A 20,185-nucleotide genomic window follows, 5' to 3' on the forward strand; every position below is an offset into this window, starting at 1 on the left:
TCGAAAATCAACCAAATTTTTATGAATTATGTAAAATAATAACACAAATGGGACGCATGAGGTAATGTATATCCAAGGTGCGTCAATGTCGAATATGTCATCATATGGCATACTCCAAGCTAGTAAAATCTAAGTTACAAGGAAATGAAAAGTTTACCTTTTTCAAAAGACTTTATTTCGAAATAGTGTTAGATAAATACCACAGCCAACTATGTACATGGTTTTCAATACCATAAAGATCATAATGCCTTTACAGCAATTTGACATATCAAACTACTCCGGAGATGGTAAATAGTAAAATTTGATATATTGCTTAGAAGGGTGTATTTGTGAAAAGTTTTAGAAACATTTTTCGATTTACTTACCTTCTATAGCATTGCAACTATACTTTTTGGTGGGTGTAATTACAAGTTCTATGAATTACATAATTTCAAGCAATGTTGCAAGCTTTACCAATATTTAACTATGTAAATCCAAAGTAGATGGAGATTCAATTTGCTGTAAACGGCATTATAATTTTTATATTTATTGAGAACCATCTATGCAATTGGATAAGCTACTTATCCGAGCAGTTTTTCGATATAAAGGCTCCTGAAAAAGTTACATTTTCAACCCTTTATAGCTGTGTCCCTATTCATTCTAAACCCATCATATCATGCTCATAGTATTGAACACTAAAGTGTTTTCGATGTGTACTGCTCTGTACGTCTCACTTGCGTTGTTCCTGCTGTAGAGCCTTCCAAAAATTTGGATGTTTGAGATCTAAAGGCCACCATAGTTTGCAAAACTGAACAACAAGTCTAAAGCTGCAAGTTTATGTTTAACATCCAATTTGAAATGTCTATTAACCTGACGTAGTGCCACTTGAAAAAATATAAATTTATGTTATGTTGGTAACACTGTTAACCTGGTGGTATTACATAGTATTTCAAACAATGTCCCTATGCCGATATTCCATGGCACAACATTTCAGCATTTTTTATTCATTGGTTTGAAAGTTACAATATATATATATACCTAAACTGAATTTATTGTGTATTGTGTATAACATGTTTGAATGATATTATTGTAGATGTTTGCAAACAAATTTACGATGTTTTTATAATAACGTAACATACGAGTTTGTGTTTACATTGACATACAATACCAGATATACTTTTGTGACACACAAATACACAACAGAAATGAGGTTAATAAAATTTTAGAATACAGCTACAACATGTTTCCCAAAATTATGAAAATAATTAAACTTGAATGCTATGGCTTCACTATATACGAACATATATATATATATATATATAGTAGGGGATGATAGTACACAGTGGATCAGAGGAACAATATATTGAAACTAATGAATAGAAACGTATAATAAAGGGACATATCATTTGAAAATTTCCAAATCTACATAAAATTATAAGCATTATTGTCAAAATCTGTACTATTAACCACAATACGAAATAAATTTTAAAATTCTAAATAAAAGTTAGAATTTAAGTATTACAAGTGTCTTAACAGCATACTATTAATTTCAGGAATTGATTACCAAAATAAATAATACAAATGACTGATATAAAACAAACTTTTTAGACAATTAAACTGATATCCTGTACAGGGAATTATTGGTTCTGGGTTAGTAAATTTAGTAGTTAATGTAATTATGCACAATAGCATAAACAATTTGTTTTAAAATGTGGAGAATTTAACTTTCTGCACTGAATTCAATTATTCTGATTATGCAAATTATTTGTTTCACTATGACAAGAAAAATATATGTCCAAGTCGACATTATCATCCTTTGACACTTCAAAAGGTTAGCAAAGACCAATTCCCTGGAACTCTATCGGCAACCTGATATTACCAGACAGCATTATATTTTTCACAACAAGAGGCTCTGGAAGCCCTCTTACTATGCAAATATTGTGTATGGGTGAAATATCTGGATTATTTGGTTGGACGAAACTTTCATGTATCTTCTCACTTCTTAGAAACGAAATCTGAAAATTATTTTCATTGTCTTTCCTAGTCGTGATTTGACGAACGTAATGTGTCCGTGAAAGAAATCTTACAAGAACGTAATCACCAGGTTGAACTTCTCTTTGATTCTGTTCCAAATCATCATAAGTAGTAGTTTTTGTCTCTAAATTAACATTGCCCGTTTCCCTTAGCCTGAGGGGCATAATCGTGACATTAAACTGAAGACTTCGTTTTCTAAAGTATCATCATCATCTGAAGAATCTTAAAATACAATTGGCTGAAAATCATCATTTTCCGTTGAAGTACCATTTTCTTTCCCTTTGTTCGGGACGGAACGTCTTTCATACTGGCTTTGCCTTCAAAACGTTTGGCTCCTTCCGAAGTGTCTGTGAAGATACGGCTTCTGCCTTTCTTTATACGATGTTTCTTGAAGTGACACAGAAACACTGTTAGGTTCTTCTTTCTGGAAATCATTTTCTCTCGGATCTGCATCTATATTCCCTACTTCTTCATTTAGAGGATTATTGCTTGAGGAAGGTGCATTGATTTGGTCTTCTGTCTGCTTTTGTGTACATACAGCGTTGAAAAGAACAACGATCTGTAAATACATTTTGATCGTAAAGAAGCATTCCTGTCTTTCTGAAACCTGCTTTGATATTGCTTGGAATCACTCCTCGTGTAAATGATATTTCCAAGCATTGAGCTGCTTCGTTTATTGACATGGATACTCTTAGGTTTTGTAACAATCATGTATCCACAACTGCATTTTAATGTGCTTTCAATGGTATGAAAACAGGCACATCCAACGGTTGTATTTTATTGGTAGAATATGGTAACAATTTTTCATTCATCCATCCTGATCGAGTTCTCAAACTGAGTGTGTTAGGTGATTTCTCATTGATCGTGTACAGTTCAAAATATTTCCTAGAATAAACCATAGCTGGTGGCAAAAATATACCCCATGCTCACAGTCATACACGTCGTAACTAGGACCTCATTTTCGCCACTCCTCCACAGATTTAATTGCTCGACTTCTTTCTTTGCTATTACTTTCTAGGATGTCTGAACTGTTCTGGTTCATGTCTAAGTTGGAAATACGTGAAAGGGTATAGAATTTGGGATATTTCGTAGATAAGTTATGTAAATTACTAAAGAATGCCTCAACATTGTGTTTGTTGAATGACGTTAATCTTGAGAGTCCAAGATTGGTGCTATTCAACACACTTTCTGGATTTTGAATACTAAGATCTTTATTACGATTCACTCTCGACCTGAATTTTTTCCTTTTTCCTACGAAACAGGTATCGATATACTGTTGTTTTTGGCAATTTCATACGCCAAACGCCTCACCTCCACGGTAGACTAAAAGTAACACATTTTGTTGTTTATTTTTTTTATTATTATTTCGGAAATAAATGCTCCAACTCTAAGGGAATATTTGTCGTACAGAATAATTTGGCTTCATTTTAATGTTGTTACCTTGTACTTTCTTATTTTTTGATACATCTGTTCAAAGTTGTGTAACTAATGTTCTTCCATTTACCAACACTGCTATCTCTGCTCCATCACTAATTCCGCTGCTTCTTTCATCGAAATGTCTTTCATGTTGCCTTGCGTGTATTTCCTCGTGGTCAAACCATTAATATGTAATTTGTAACATGATAGTAAAAGCTCCGTGAAATACTATGACTTGTTTCTAAATGAGTATGCCAAATACATTGAACTTCTGTAAACACAATGAGGTACAGAGTGGATCAGTCCACTGTGTATGACTCCGATGTGATCCACTGTGTACTTGTTGGTGTCAACCCAAACAGTATCCCAGGACAAGGAATTATTGTGAAGAGACTAATATTCATTATTTATTGACTTTCGTTGATCTCCCACAAAATCATTTATTGTTTGTATAAGAAACATGATATTCTTTAAGACTTATCTTCGGTGTTGTGAGACTATTCTTTTTTTCTTCCTAATTACATAAAACTATTTCTTATGTGTCAAAGAACGTTAGTCATTCGGAAGTCTTAGTTAATGAAATTCATTTATGTCTGAGAATTTAGTCAACGTTTTTCTTCCGTAATTTTGTGTATTCGTAGCTAAATCGTGGAAGTATTTGTTTATGTTATATAATGTATTATGTCAATGTGTACTTTATGTATTAAAGCTGAGAGAGCTCCTTTCCCAACTATCTGTCCATCTCTGACGTCATGAGTACCTGTTGAGACGAAAACATCTCATCTACACGTGCCTGGAGTCAGCAGGATTACCAGCAGATCTTTGCCTTTAAATACTCCCTCCAACCCGGAAACAGAGAGTCACACGGAGCCTTTGGAGTCGGATATCGAAGTTAGTCTCCAGAGCCTGCCGAGAGTCGGTCTTCGGAGTCATCTTACGACTCAGTCGCGAAGTTGTCAAAAGACTGTCGAGAGTCGGTCCGGGGAGTGCACGTCGGTCAATTGGGCACTCCGAGAGAACTTAGAAAACGAACCGAACAGACTATAATTCGGTTTTCGACATACAGAACACCGGACAAACAACAGGAGGATAACAGGAAGCCCAGCAGAGAAGATGAAGCTACAGGTACTGTGACATTAGATTTCTTCCTTTCTCTTCCTCACCTCTCACCTACCCACACTCTCTCTCCCCAAAAAAGCTAAAATTCTCATTTTTATTTCTCTTAAAATTAGACGGGTGTCGTCCGGTCCCAGGACTCGTTGTACCCTTGAGAAACATCCCAAGAATCTCACTTTGACGACACAGCTTTCTTTGAAAATGCTTTTCAAATTAAGCACCCGTAAAATGGCGGAGATGCTGGTCTTTTCTCAATAATTGTTCCTCTATGCCCCCCGTAAAATGGTAGAGATGCTGGCTCTTTCTTACTAATTTCTACTTTATTCATCCCCCCCTAAAATGCTGGATATACCTGTTTCTTCTTTACAACTTTTCAATTAAGTTTTTTCTAATCATTTTTCTACAACAACTGACATACGCTAGGTGAATTTGTGCAATAAATAAATGAGTAACGTCTTCTGATCCACTGTGTACTACCTTCCCCTATATGTATGTATTAATGAAAGTCACTTTGTTTATGATTTCGTACCTCTTGAACCACCCGACCGACCTCGATCAAATTTTCAACATAGATAAGGTTGGTTAAGGCCTGGAATGGTTTTTATATTTCATTTTAACAGTGCAACTTAGGGAAGGGGGAGGGGAAATATTTATAAATGTTCGAAAATTACTGATGTTGGTGTCCACGTCATAATTTTCGAGGGTCGCTGAGATGAACAGTGACACTTTCGATGCCATTTAAATCCAAACAGCCCCGCAACTTGGAGGAGGGGAATGTGTGTATATATAAATGATCAGAAATGCCCGATATTAGTGTCAATCCAGAGTTTTCAAGGTTGCTGAGACGAACAATAACACTTCCGATGCAATATATATATATATATATATATATATATATATATATATATATATATATATATATATATATGGGGGGGGGTGTTAAATAGTATGTCTGATTTTTTACTCAATTTTCCCACTAATGGCCCCTGCCTTAGGACTCATAGTCCCTGGAATGACTATCTTCTTTAAATTTTAGGAGTAGGTACGTTGGCGCAACTTATCAATACTGGGCAGGAGTGGAAAGAATCACTTCTTTAAATTTGAAAGTTACAAAATTTAAAATTTTGGTATGGCTGTATAGAGCTAGGGTATGTCCCTCTGTAAGTTTTACTGGTCCACCTCGTTTCTTTTTTGAGTAAAGATTGAAAAGTTTTCAACTAATTCATGATTTTTGGTAAGGCATTATCATGTAAAGTGGTTATGCAAGAGCACAGAGCTCGATTCCCTTTCACAGAACACAGGTACGTTGATATATCCCTCTTAAACATTGGAACAAGTACATTGGATCACTTCTTAAATTTGAGAAGTGTCAAAAATAAAATTTGGTAGATATCCTTCAGGACTCAAGTACTTCTAGAAGTTTGGTTAGTCCCGTTTCTTCCTTTGTATGAGTGTAAAATTGAATCAGTCATTCCGAAAAGGCCATATATCCACCAAAGTAAATTGTTGAGGAGAAATAAAAAAGTTCGGATTGCAAACTCGACGTGTACAATGGCATCTATGATTTTGACGCAATAGTTTAGTATATGTAACATAATGTTACCAATTGGTCTTTTCACAGGGGATGCGCGTTTCTTTGCGTACGTCTCGACTTTGCACTAAAATGAAAATGTGGTGGAGATGGACATATGGCCTTTTCGCAATGACTGATTCAACTGCAAAAATAGAAGCAACATAATCAATACGTATTACCACGTAATGCGTGCTTTATTGACCACATTTATCCTCTTTGATGAATGTCTATTGCATGATATGATAATATGAATGAATACAAAGTTCATTGTCTTTCATAAGACATAGCTCATTGGTGAATACCTCTTGCACAAAAATTTGGAAATGGCTTGTTAGACTACTCCTTAAATTTTGGGAATTTTCAAAAAAATGGTAATTGTTTACTAGGACGCAATCACATACCTCTGTAAATTTGTCTGATCCATCTCGTACCCTCCTATAGTAAAAAAAATAAAAGATACACGTAAGCAGCACTTTATATTTTTATGGGAATTTTGAATTTTGGCGGACAAAATGAATTAGTACCAGACGAAATCTTGAATGTTGTATTCCGAAGTCCATTAAGATGATGATTTGTTCTAACATATGAAATAAAATGGAATCTTTTAGTTTAACATCCCACAATTATGTCCTTAAGCTAAGAGAGACGGGTGATTAAGGTAAATGAATGATAATGGGAGAATTATTGAATTGAGACTGTGAGGGAAACAGGAGTACCCCGAGGAAACCTACTGACACTATATTGTCCACTACAAACTTACAGGCCCGGGGATTGAACTAGGAATCCCATGTAGTAGAGGTAAGCGCTCTACCACACTGAGCCACCGTACCCTCCTGTTCTACCATGATTATCGATGGATACAGGGTTTTATTTTCTTGGTATACATTCTCGTGAGCCAGGGGGTCCCACCCTGCCCCCACCCTCCGGGTGCCAATAGCAGGAGCTCATGTAGTTCGGATTCCACGTTAAGTTGTAGACCCAAGTCTCATATTGCCTATATGCTGAAACAAATGCTAAACTCCAATTCCTCCACCAAATTAATAAATTTAAAGAATCTAATACTGACAGAAATTGTATTAAATTAACAGAACTCTAACCCCAATATAGATGCATGTATGTATTGGATTATTTTCCAATTGGCGACAACTCACTCTTTCAATTCAAATACCTCTGTTATAAAAAAAAAGGTGTGCATTATTACCACCGAACATTATATTATTCAAAGGACGTAAAGTGTTCCTCCATGTTCTTTTTAATATTTTTCTTATTTGTGTTTCTTGTTATTTATTTATAGGAATTATTTACGAAAAACACGGCATTTAGCTATGGATGGACAACCCTGTTCCTCGTCAGATGTCCCACTATATAAGAATGATCCTTTAGCAATTGAATATTCCCTTTCCCCGAGGGAGCTTCTATCCTTTGCATGGCAGATCAGCAAAGGAATGAGTTATCTAAGTGACATAAAGGTAGGTAAAGAAAAGGTAGTGCAAGTTTCTCTAGTACCTTCACAGTTACAAAATAATTAATTAGTAACACAGAAGATGCCTGGATAAATAAACATAAATATAATATGGGCAGGTGTTGTAAATAGGTGTAAACTTAAAAAAAGAAATATAAAATTTTCTGGTGTTGTTAATACTGTCAACTTGATTGTTAAATTGTGATTGCGTATCAAGATTCATCACATATAAAACTAATTAAGAAAATGGGAGCGATATATATTTAGAAAAATTGCTAATATTACCATCACAAATGTGTAAACCCAAATTTCCGGATTACGAATAATGCAGTCAGTTTATAGGTTGTTAAATTAGAATTACGGAAAACCTTGTCAAACGTTTTGTGTATACGGAGAAGAAATGCAACTCTTACAGAAGGAATATAAGAAAGATTTTAAGCATTCAAAGTATGGGTATGAATAAGAATGGTGAAAATTGTTTGAGTAGAGTGCAATAGCAACAGAAAAGTTGGGTAGCAAGGAACAAGTACTGGAAACAGTGCAAATTATTCACGTAATGAATCAAGAACAAATGAAATTTTAATTTGAAGAAGGAAAACATTCCGTTTAGTTGATCTTGAGAAAATTAAACAAAAATTCCTGCTTACCAAAATATTTTGTTTCTTTAAACTCGTGTTATTATGCCATTGAATGCTTATCGAAACTTGTGATTGTAATCTTTTTTAATGAATGCAATGGATGCGTCTTTGGAATGTGTAAATATTTACTATAAAATCTCAGTTTAGCAAAAATTGGAATATTTCCCTTCTTCAAATAATACGTTCACACTATTTTATTAAGAACGCGATAACAGATATGAACTAAAAGAAAGAGGAGTTGAACTTGCGGAATCTGTTGAAGAGAGCTAATCTTTTATCAAAATGAAGAGAATACGTTACAAATATCAGCGATAGCAGGAGAACTGTATGTGTACAACTTTCACTTATTGGCTGCAACCAACAACACAATAGTAAATGTTGGTTGCATATAGTCAAGGCGTAGTATAAAGGTACTAGCAGCTTCCCATTAAAGTGTGTTTTATTTCCTTATATGGGAATATTTGCCATCATTTCCTTCCAACAATTTTGGTTGTTTGGAAGTTCCTTTATACGTTCAAATTGAAACTTCGAAAATGTGTTCTAAACTGAGACATTATACAATAATAATCTTTTGAATACCTTCAGTGCCCCACTCCAATTTCCGCCGCAGCATGTTTCCAGTTTTAAGGAGAGTTGTATTGTATATGAGAACACAGTGGGTTGGCTCTCGGAGTTAGTTTACATCTAATTATTTGCATTATTACTGTAACACACTAAATTTGATACAATATAAATACAGTATCCCCAAGCACGTTTTTGTTTGTATCTAAATGTGGAATTCTTATTACAAATAGTGCCTCTTCATATCAAGTGACTAATTCGTAATCTTTCTATATACTTACCTGAAATAAGACTCAAATACAAACCCGAGTAATAGTTTAGATCCCATTGGAGGAAGTAGGTCCCTTTTCATATAGGTTCGGTGTTGAAGTGGGACGATACACTCTACAGAAATTAAGTAAACGAAATCAAGGTAATTAGTTACGTATGTTTTCACTTCGTTTTCTATATTCTAATTCAACAGAATACTTTCAACAAGTCCTCTAAAATATTTTATTCTTTCCATTCAGACATTCAGACAGTTGTTGGTTTCGAGTTCTTTGTAATTAAAGATAAGAAATATGAATATACCATAACAATTGTTTTTTTTTTTTTTTTTTAATTTTTGCAAAAGAAAGACTTTTGCAGTGTCGTCCCCATGATACATATGTTGCCCTCTGAAAGTAACGTAATATATAATGTATTATGCTAGTCTCTCTTTTACTACTGAAATATAGGGCCATTTCTGTGATCATTCTTAGAGTTATTTTACGGTAACTTAATGGACAGTAGGTGTGTAATTCGAGGGATTGGTTGCATGAACTTCAAACCACACGTTGCCATTATGCGACCATTGGAAACGAAAATGGACGTAATTGGTTCCAAATTTGTTTTTGATTCTAATTTTGAAGAGTTTATGGACATCCACAAATTGATTACACAATTCGATCAAACACATAGAAGCATCAGAGAGGGTAAATAATAGGATGCTGTATGTATTTTCACACCGATGAGTTTGAAAGTAGCTAGACGTTTTGAAGTAAAACGTGAAAGATTTTTATGTTTTCTCTAATATGTGGTTTCTTAATCTGGGATTCACAAAAGAACACCTGTATAGAGAGGTTAAAGCAAATATAATTAAGATCTTATTGGCAACTATATATTTTAAAGATTATTTTGAAAGATCTGTTTTTATTTCCCTACTTATTATTAGACTCATATTCCTATTCCAACATAAGCTTACACATATACAAACTATAAGTGATAAGCAGCATTAATCAAAAAGCTTAATACAAACCGGAAATTAGTTATGAGGATCGCTTGCAGGAGAATGTAATAAAGCGGGTGTCGTACTCACTAGAAGATACGGAAGCCGGACTTAGTAGATCGATTCAAGTGATCAAATGTATGTAGTGTTATTACCTTCTGTCACTGGCCCTTAAGACATGGAAATGAATCAAGAAGTAAAGTAACGCGCTGTCATGGATACATTATTCCATGGGTAGATATGATTACATACACTGATAAGACACTTGCACAAATTACTTTTTAATATAATCACAAGGTCTATCGAACCATACTCCAAGGCACAGAGAATAATATGTCATGTCATAAGTTCATTACTGCTTGATGAACTTCCTTGTCACTTGTTAATCGTTTACCACCCAATCCTTTTTCAACCATTTGAAGATCATTCCAGATTGGAAAGATGTTTCTATGCGTGGCCGATCAGTTTGTTGTTAATTTTGTATATCTCTTTTACCGTTATAGAGCTCAGTGCACCGAATCTTACTCTTGTTTCTCTGGCATAGCATCGCACGTCTTAACATACTGATGGTGAATTTCTGCTACTGTGTTTTAGACACAAAAATCTAATCACATTACGCACTTCTACATTTTACCGTGTTTCTATCAGTGCAAAAGTCTTCCAACTACCATTGCGAGGAATGGCTGTGTAACCCACTGGCGCAAATCCCGGGGAGGAAGAGGGGGACATGTCCCTCCAATCTTTGAACTGGGGGAGACTGTCCCCCAATAATCTGACTTAAAAAGTGCTTTTTGGGATAAGTGTGATGATTTGTGTCCGACTGCCACAACGAATGTAAGATGAAATTGATTTCTCTCGGCTTTTCCATTTTTTAAAAAATAATCCTATTCTGTAGTGTTTCAAACTGAACTTCGTGCTGTAGTGAGTTTAGTAGTCTCATCAATATGTATTAATTTCACTTCCGCTACTTGGGCACAAATTGCAATAAATGCCAGTGGAGGATATGCCCCTCTCCTCATGCTGGAAAGTTATCTCATCTGTAGTTACAGGCACAAATTCCGGGGAAATTAGGAGACATGCCCCCCCCCCCAACATTGGAACTGGAGGCTCTCCCAATAATCCGATTTGAAAAGTGCTTTTAACAGATAAGTGTGATGATTTGTGTCCGACTGCTACAAAGGAAAGTGAGATGAAATTTGTTTCTCTTGGCTTCTCCATTTTTAACCCTGCGTTACTCGCGCTAGAAATGATACAGTAATGCCCGCGCACGGATTGAGAGATCGTTTTTTCTGTTTGTTGCTAAAATCGGGTTATAATGAAAACAAACGTTGATATTTAAAACAAACTTTAATATTACATAAAATAGTAAGTATCCAAATGGTACTTACATATTTTACGTAATTACATGTCTATAATAATAGGTATAGTTACGAAAAATGTCTACTAAAAACTTCTAACTAAATATCTAACTTCAAAAACATATTTAGTAGAAATAACTTATCAAACAACATTGGTTTTGGGCATTGGTTTTGGGCAACAACATTGAGTCTCCTCTCCAGAGTTTGATCTCCTGCATCTGGCACTTGTAAATCTGTTTTCTCTGTTCCGCTTCCACGAACAAAACGAACATCTTACAGAATTACCTTCTTCAGTTCCAGTAACTAACTCTATACACTATGGAACCCGGAGGTTCAATGCCGCGTTCACAAAAGCTCCCCCCTGACTTCTATCCTTAGCCAACTGGATCCAGTTTCTACTTTGTATCCCTATTTTTGCGAGATACATCTTAATATTGTCTTCCCATCTGCGCCTAGGTCTTCCTAATGGTCGTTTCCGATTGGTCTTACCGCTAACACTTTGAAAGCGTTCCTACTTTCTTCCATCCTGGCTATATGTCCTGCCCACTTAAGCCTCCTAGACTTGATGACCCTAACAATGTTTGATAAGCCGTATAATTTACGTAGTTCCTCGTTATGAAGATTCCACCATTCCTCATTTCCCGTTCCTCTTGGATCCAAATATTCGTCTGAGCATCTTGTTCTCAAATACTTTCAGTCTGTGTTCTTCTCTGAGAGTAAGCGACCATGTTTCGAAACCATACAGAACAACAGGTATGATTATCGTTTTATATATATTAAGCTTCGAATTCTTCGACAGAATTCGCGACGACAAGAGAGTTTGAACTGAATAATAACACGAATTCGCTGTTTTTAGTCGACATTTAATTTCTTCGTGAATAGGATTTTCGTCTGTTAATATTGATCCTAGATATTTGAAAGTATCCACTCTATCAAAAGTATTATTTAATGTTTTAACGCATTCATAATTTGAAGTATTACGGTCCCAACGTACTTCCATGTATTTAGTTTTATCTGTATTTACTTCTAAACCCTTGTTCCTGCAAGCGTTTAATAAGACCTCTGCGTTTCTTTCTATTGTTCTCCTATCATTTATTAAATTTATATCATCAGCGTACGCATAACCTCGTGAACATAGGCGTGCGCAACGTGGGTGCCATGGGTGCCTTGGCACCCCAATTAGACAAACTTTTTAATGTAGAATTATTACAAACTGAAGAGATTACGTGTAAATTATTTCCCGTCTGCATGTGTGCCGTGCGTCACCGATGCAGCGTCGGGTGCAATGACGCTATCGTTTTTTAGGGGAAAGGGGGGAGGACGACATTCCATATAGTGGTACTTTAGATCTGGCACGCACATTCCTAATGTCCTGCGCACGCTAGTGCTCGTGAACACCGTTCAGCTCTAGGCTCTGGTTGCTATCTTTGATTTTCCTTATAGCGTATTCCAGGACAAGGTTGAATAATAATGGCGACAACGCATCTCCTTGTTTCAGGCCATTCTTGACGTGAAAGCTCGTGGCCAAAAATTTTCCTACCCGGACTTTACATTGGGATTCATTTAAACATGCCTTAATTGACCTAATTAGCTTTTTCGGTATTCCAAATTCTGTAAGAACGTTGTACAATGTTTCTCTCCTAACCGAGTCGTAAGCCTTTCTAAAGTCAATAAATAATTGCTGTACGGGCTACTGTATTCCCACTTCTTTAAGAGTATTTGTCGAATGCTAAATATTTGGTCGATAGTTGATCGATTTCGTCTAAATCCACACTGATAGTCTCCAATAATTTCATCTGCGTATGGGGTCAATCTTGCTAATAAAATGTTTGAAAGGATTTTATAGGATGTTGAGAGAAGAGAGATGCCTCAATAATTATTACAGTCAGTTTTGTCGCCTTTCTGGTGGATTGGAACAATGATTAATTCTTTCCATTCTTGTGTCAATTCTTGTTTGTCGCAGATAAGGAAAATGAGTTTGTGTATCTTGTTCCACAATTTTCGCCTCCAGCTAAAATTAACTCAGCCGGAATTTCGTTTACACCTGGAAATTTGTGTTTCTTTAATTTCTTTATAGCAATTTCTACTTCTATTCGGTTGGGTTCTGGAATATACGGTTCTGCCGTGAGTATATCCCTTTCTCCACGCACATTAGTTTTTGACTGCGTGTTAAGCAAATCTTCAAAGAAATCTTTCCATCTATATAAAATGCTATTTGTATCAGTAAAACCTGTTCCATCAGCTTTCTTTAATATAAGCACGAGGTTGATAGCCTTCCTTAAATTCGTTGATCCCGTTATACATGTCCCGAATGTTTTTATTTTTACTATTATCTTCAAGTTCCTAAATTTTAGATTTCAAAAAATCGCGTTTCTTTGTTCTAAAAGTTTTGGAAGTTTCCCGCCTGATATCTACGAAATTTTGTGTACTAGTTATTTCGTTCGCATTTTGTAGCCAACATAATTTTACTTGTTTTCTCTTCTCTGCTACTTCGAACCATGATTTGTTCCTACGTATTTCCGCGTGTCGCAATTTTTCTTTGCTTTGTAAGCAAAGAAAAGAATTCAATGCTGGAATATTTTTCTCCATAATCTTAAGGTTACATCTGTTAACTAAAGAGTATATGACATGCGTCAGATTTCTGTAACGATTCTTGTAATATTATTGAGATTATCATCATTTTGCTCAAAAATTATTGTTGCGTCATACATAATTGATATTCTTTCTTCATAGTTTTGAGGAAGTCATTATTTGTATAATTATATTATTATTAAAAAATTAACGTGAATCTTTGTGGATACCTAATTAGAAACATACCAATTATAAATATGCATATATTCAGATTTCAGAATGTTTTCACGGTGGTGATTTGTAATACTGATATGTACTACTACTTCATCTACATCGCTTAATATATAATATACTCTACAACAGTTGATCAGATTCATCTACCGTAATATGAGTTTCATCTTCCTTCTCTAGAATAAGGCGTATTTAGGATTTTGTTTCGAGGAGATATGCCCAACAGAAGGAAGGAAGTGGGCAATTGCCCATCTGTGTTTGAGAGTTAAATATATTTTAATTTATGCATAAATTGAAGTTATAATGGCAAAAATTGCAGACCGATAAATCCTATATGATATGATACAAAACTTTAGGAGTGAATCTACCCTTTATTCTATTCATGCAAGAAAGAGGAAGCATCCTCTTGGCCTTCCTAATTTCCCGGGCTAATTATTCCCCCGTTTTGATTTTCTTTAATTCAAATATTTCCTTCTTTTAAAAATAACTAAACGACATAATTTTTCCTATGTTATAATAACTAAAGTCTTGTCATGTTGATATCCGCGCAAGTTGGTGTGGAACACCAGTTTCTCTTATCAACTCCTCTTAGTTTTGCTGTTACTGATGACGGCCGACTTGAATCACAACTGACAACGGTTGATAAAGTATGATAGGTGAAATGAAAGAAAGTAACGTCAAGAAAAGGAAACAGAAAAGTAGAAAGGAGGGAAGAAAGAACAAAAGGACGCAGTTCTTACATGGAATGAAACTTGACACATATTCGTACAGTATTATCAGTATTATTTCTGAACAAAGGGCATAAGAAAATGCAAACTCAATGACATTCTTAGAAATGGTAAGAAAGATTATTGTTGTACAGGGAATGCGAGAAACCAACAAATTTATTTCGGAGAGGCTTGAGCCCGATAGACTCCTCAATACGCCACTGAAGACAATTCTGCTCCCCTGATCCTTCACAGCATTTTTTTCAACTTCATAAATATTTTGAACATCGCTTATATATATATATATATATATATATATATATATATATATATATATATATATATATATATATATATAAAATATGGGAAGGGTCTTTCCCGTCCCCCCCCCCCCCAATGTTGAAGACAGATTTGCGCCGATGGAGTAATCTACTGCAGTTTGATGGGAAATTCAAACACAAAGAGGGCTATGACACTTGTGAGATGTCTTGTTACTATATTTTTCACTCACCTCGTCTCTTAGTGCTATAATTACTGCGTTATGTAACATCGTGAATGAATACATGAAAATTTGTGATCTGACCTAGTTTGTGTAGTTAACTATTTAAAAAATTTAGACGAAACATCTATTATCGTTTTGCAAAGATAGACTTATTTTTAAGAAACAGATGTACGCAGTATATATTATTCTACTTACGTTAAAGTAATAAGGTGGAAAGAACATGTACAATCACTCACATAAGTACCTGGACACTTGAGTGTTATAATTCCATTACTTAGGTCCAAGTCATTTGCAGTTGTGGGAACGCCTAGACAGATGCAACCCAACTTACACGTAACATTTCTGGGCACTGACAGCAGTTGGTAGCCTTGATTCAGATGTTTATGCAGGTAAATTGTAAAGTAGGTGACTAACGAAACAGTTCTCCATTCTAAGATGAATCTCTATGGTTCGGATTGTGTTTTCCAAAAAAGACCATATATTAATTCTCCTCATTCCAACACCTGTGTCTTTCTGGAGGAAAGAAGATCTTACATGTCACACTGAGTATCTATTGAAATTGAAATTGAAACATTTCAAAAAGTTTCAACCTGGCTCAGATTCGAACCCGGTTCTGCAGAATAGAAGTTCAATACGCTTACCACTTACCTACAGCGTCACTTCATCTTTCATCTAAATTTTTAGCTAGTTAAAGTCGTTGCATGTAAGACTACAATATACTAATGCTCGTATAAGAAGACTTTCCTTATGAGTGTCACAATGACTTACTCGAGATTTCCTTCTTTAACTCAAAAACAAGTTATATAGACCTTCGTCAATGAGGAAAATATCACGAAACGTTCTTCAAGTTGGGGCTACCTCATCGTTTTTAACTGATTCCGATTTACTTTACTACTATTCTACCTCATCGTAACTTCTAATTTCAAAAGAAGAAAAGCCGGCAGTATCTACGCCAAACCCAACAGTTTCAGTATTCGTGAGCTACTCTAGCCAGTTGTTTGAAGTTGGTCATGTAAAATGTACAGAAATAGTTGGGCAATTGAACAGAACCTAACCAACCCCTGCGGCCTTCTAACCCGTTCCTACTATTATTATTATTATTATTATTATTATTATTATTATTATTATTATTATTATTATTATTATTATTATTATTATTACTGTTATTGTTATCTAAAGATGATAAAAAAGATATTTTGTTTATTCCGTTGCGTTTAAACAGTATTTCTTTCAGAGATGACCAGGACTAGAGATGTTATTCCCAGAACACGAAAAACTCGACGCTGAAGTGGCGAGTTAATTACATGGTCCATGTTCCGTTAAAGAGGTCCAAAACTACACTGGACCTCTTAAGCTAACCTAACCTACCCTAACGTAACCTAACCTAATAGAATCTAATATAACGTTATATCATGCAATCAAACGAAAATCAATAGAAAGAAGTGGTGTCAAGGACACTGGACCCCCTTAACGGAACATTGACCAATTACATTTTCCAGACCAGGTCTATCGGTCTCTTGCTTCGTTTTAACTTTAGAACACGCACACGCACGTAAAGTGCGTGTGTATGTGAGAGAGAGGGAGAGAAGTGAAAAATGCAACGACAGGATAGGGAAACGTCAAGAAAGAGAGAGAGAGAGAGAGACGAATATAACTATGAAACATACTTATCATTACAGTGTATGATGAAGAACGCACACACTGTTTGCTCGAATTCTCGCCATGGATGCTTTGTAAGTTCTCCAACAGAAGATAAATCTCTGTTTGCAGCCATTATTTTATGCGAAAAAGTTATATTACCTGACGAGGAATCGAGCCGAGATATTCCGCTTGGAAGTCTGGTACTTTACCACTACACCACCGATTGCTTTACCCAAACTTTGTCCAACAAATGCTGTAATATTTCTTTTTGAGAATGATAAGACGAAAAGTGTTCACTGCAGATCAATGAAGGGTTTCGAATGTCTTAGTAAATCCCTTGCCCTTTCCCAACCAACATTCGTAAATCGTCTCTATCATGATAAAGGTATTTGCTTCCACATTTTTAAGCATTGCATGTCGAATATGAGAAATTGATTCTTCACTACCACTTTGTAAAAAATGCAACCAGAAATGGAACATATGCTAGACAGTTTTATTAATCATAAGTCCATTACGTTACCGCTACACTATCCTACCACATGAAACTAGAAGCCAAATATTACTTACGTCAACCTTGATTATTAAAACGATCAAGCTTCTTCCTGTAAGGTTATTTGCACCTAAGTCCACAACGAAATTCATTTGTTTTACAACCTAGAGAGAAATTAGTACCCACTAATAAAGGAAATAACATACAATCCAGGAAAAATTACAAAAATAAAAACATTTATGAATTAATTTCGCCCTGCAAGTTCAAAAGTACGCGAATAATAATAATGATATTATTATTATTATTATTATTATTATTATTATTATTATTATTATTATTATTATTATTATTATTATTATTATTATTATTATTAGCATCAATTGGCCGCTTTGCTGGGCTAAATTGCGAAAAATAATATGTTCCGTAATTCAGTCACTTTTCCTCTTATCTAAAGCGCTCTTTGATATCGGTCATTTTCGATGAGTTTCATATATCCCCTCCCCTTCCCATGTTGCGGAGCACGGCATCTTCAATGTCCTTGTTCATCTCAGACACCCATAAAAATATGAATTCCACAATGATATTGGTTATTTTTATCATTTTTATGTCTGCCCCTCCTCCATGTTGCGGGCTGAATTTGGATTTAAACGGCATCAGATATGTCACTGTTCATTTCAACGACTCCAAAACGTATAGATCCGATACTAACATCTGTCATTTTTCGTTCTCTTTTAAATGTTGCTATCCTTCCCCCTTCCTTGAGTTACACCATCAAAATGATATGAGGAAAACCATCTCGGTTTCGAACTTCATCTAGGTTGAAAATTTTATCTAGATTGGTACGGTGGTTCAAAACTTATTAAATTTTTTATGTTTATATATCTCCTTTATCAATTCCCCTTCTCTAAGTTCTAGCGTCAAAGTGAAATAATAAAAACCATATCAGGCCCGAACCTCATCTATGTTAAAAGTTTGATCGAGATAGGTCGCGTGGTTCAAGAGTTATTAAGTTTTATTTATTTTTATATGTCTTTCCCCTCCCCTCCCCTCCCCTAAGTTTTACCGTCAAAGTGATATGATGAAAACCACTCCAGGCTTGAACTTCATCCATGTTGAAAATTTGATGCAGATCTGTCCAGTGGTTCAAGACTTATTAACTCATTAACATAGTCATTTGTATTTTTATTTACATTGAGTTTTGTAAAAGCATTTCATGCACAAACGTAATCTATATTGAAAATTTCATCCAGATTGGTCGTTTGATTCAAGACTTATTGTTTTGTTTATTTTTCATATTTTTCCATCCTCCCTCTCCCCTAAGTAACACCATCAAAACGAATAGATAAAAATACTCACAGGTCCGAACATTATCAATGTTGAATATTTGATCGAGATGGGTCGGGTGGTTCAAGAGACTGTAAGTCACAATCACGTTCAATTTTATAATATAGGTTATTATTATTATTATTATTATTATTATTATTATTATTATTATTATTATTATTCGCGTACTTTTGAACTTGCACAGCGAAATAACTGCATAATAAGTATTCTTTCTGTATTGTTTCCTGGATTGAATGTGATTTCCTTTGTTAGTGGGCACTAATTTCTCTAAAGGCCGTCGAATAAATGAATTTCGTTGTGCACTTAGGTGCAAATAATCTTACAGGAAGAAGCTTGGTCGTTCCAATGATCAAAGCTAAAGTAATATTTGGCTTCTAGTTTCAGGTGGCAGGATAGTGCAGCGGTAACGTAATGGAGTTGCGATTAATACAGCTGTCCATCATAGGTTCGAATCCTGTTCACGAAAAAGTTGCATTTTTTACAAAGTGATAGTGGAGAATCGATTTCTCATAATAGATGTGCAATGCTTCAAAATGTGGAAGCAAACACCTTTATCATGATAGAGACGATTTACGAATTTTGGTTGGGAACGGGCAAGGGATTTACCAGGACATTCGAAACCCTTCATTAATCTGCAGTAAACACTTTTCGTCTTATCGTTCTCAGAAAGAAATATTACAGCATTTGTTGGACAAAGTTTGGGTAAAGCAATTGGTGGTGTAGTGGTAAAGTACCAGACTTCCAAGCGTAAAATCTCGGCTCGATTCCTCGTCAGGTAATATAACTTTTTCGCATAAAATAATGGCTGCAAACAGAGATTTATCTTCTATTGGAGAACTTACAAAGCATCCATGACGAGAATCCGAATAAACAGTGTGTGCGTTCTTCATCATACACTGTAATGATAAGTATGTTTCATAGTTACATTCGTCTCTCTCTCTCTTTCTCTCTTTCTTTCTTTCTTTCTTTCTTGACGTTTCGCTATCCTTTCGTTACATTTTTTGCTTCTCCCCCTCTCTCCCACATACACACGCACTTCACGTGCGTGTGCGTGTTCCAAAGTTAAAACGAAGCAAGAGACCGACAGACCTGGTCTGGAAAATGTAATTAACTGCCAACTTCAGCGTCAAGTTTATCGTGCTCTGGGAACAACATCTCCAGTTCTGGTCATCTCTGAAAGAAATACTGTTTAAACGCAACGGAATAAGCAAAATATATTTTTTATCATCTGGGTTACCGAGTCTCAGTCGAATCACCAGGTCACTACGGGTTTGAATAGTCGACCCAGTGGTGGTCCATAAGCTAACCAACATCAT

General features: G+C 35.3%; 1 protein-coding gene across 1 annotated transcript in view; it reads left to right on the forward strand.

The window, feature by feature from the left end:
• Positions 1 to 20,185, forward strand: part of Ret (protein kinase receptor Ret oncogene) — a 707,216-nt gene that overhangs the window by 664,766 nt on the left and 22,265 nt on the right. The window contains exon 14 of the mRNA XM_081728674.1: positions 7,413 to 7,587. Within this exon, the coding sequence (XP_081584800.1) occupies positions 7,413 to 7,587 (175 nt within the window). The remainder of the gene's footprint in view (positions 1 to 7,412; positions 7,588 to 20,185) is intronic.

Source organism: Thermobia domestica, chromosome 10, assembly GCF_964235325.1.
Source record: "Thermobia domestica chromosome 10, izTheDome1.hap1.1, whole genome shotgun sequence".
NCBI classification, from domain to species: domain Eukaryota; kingdom Metazoa; phylum Arthropoda; class Insecta; order Zygentoma; family Lepismatidae; genus Thermobia; species Thermobia domestica.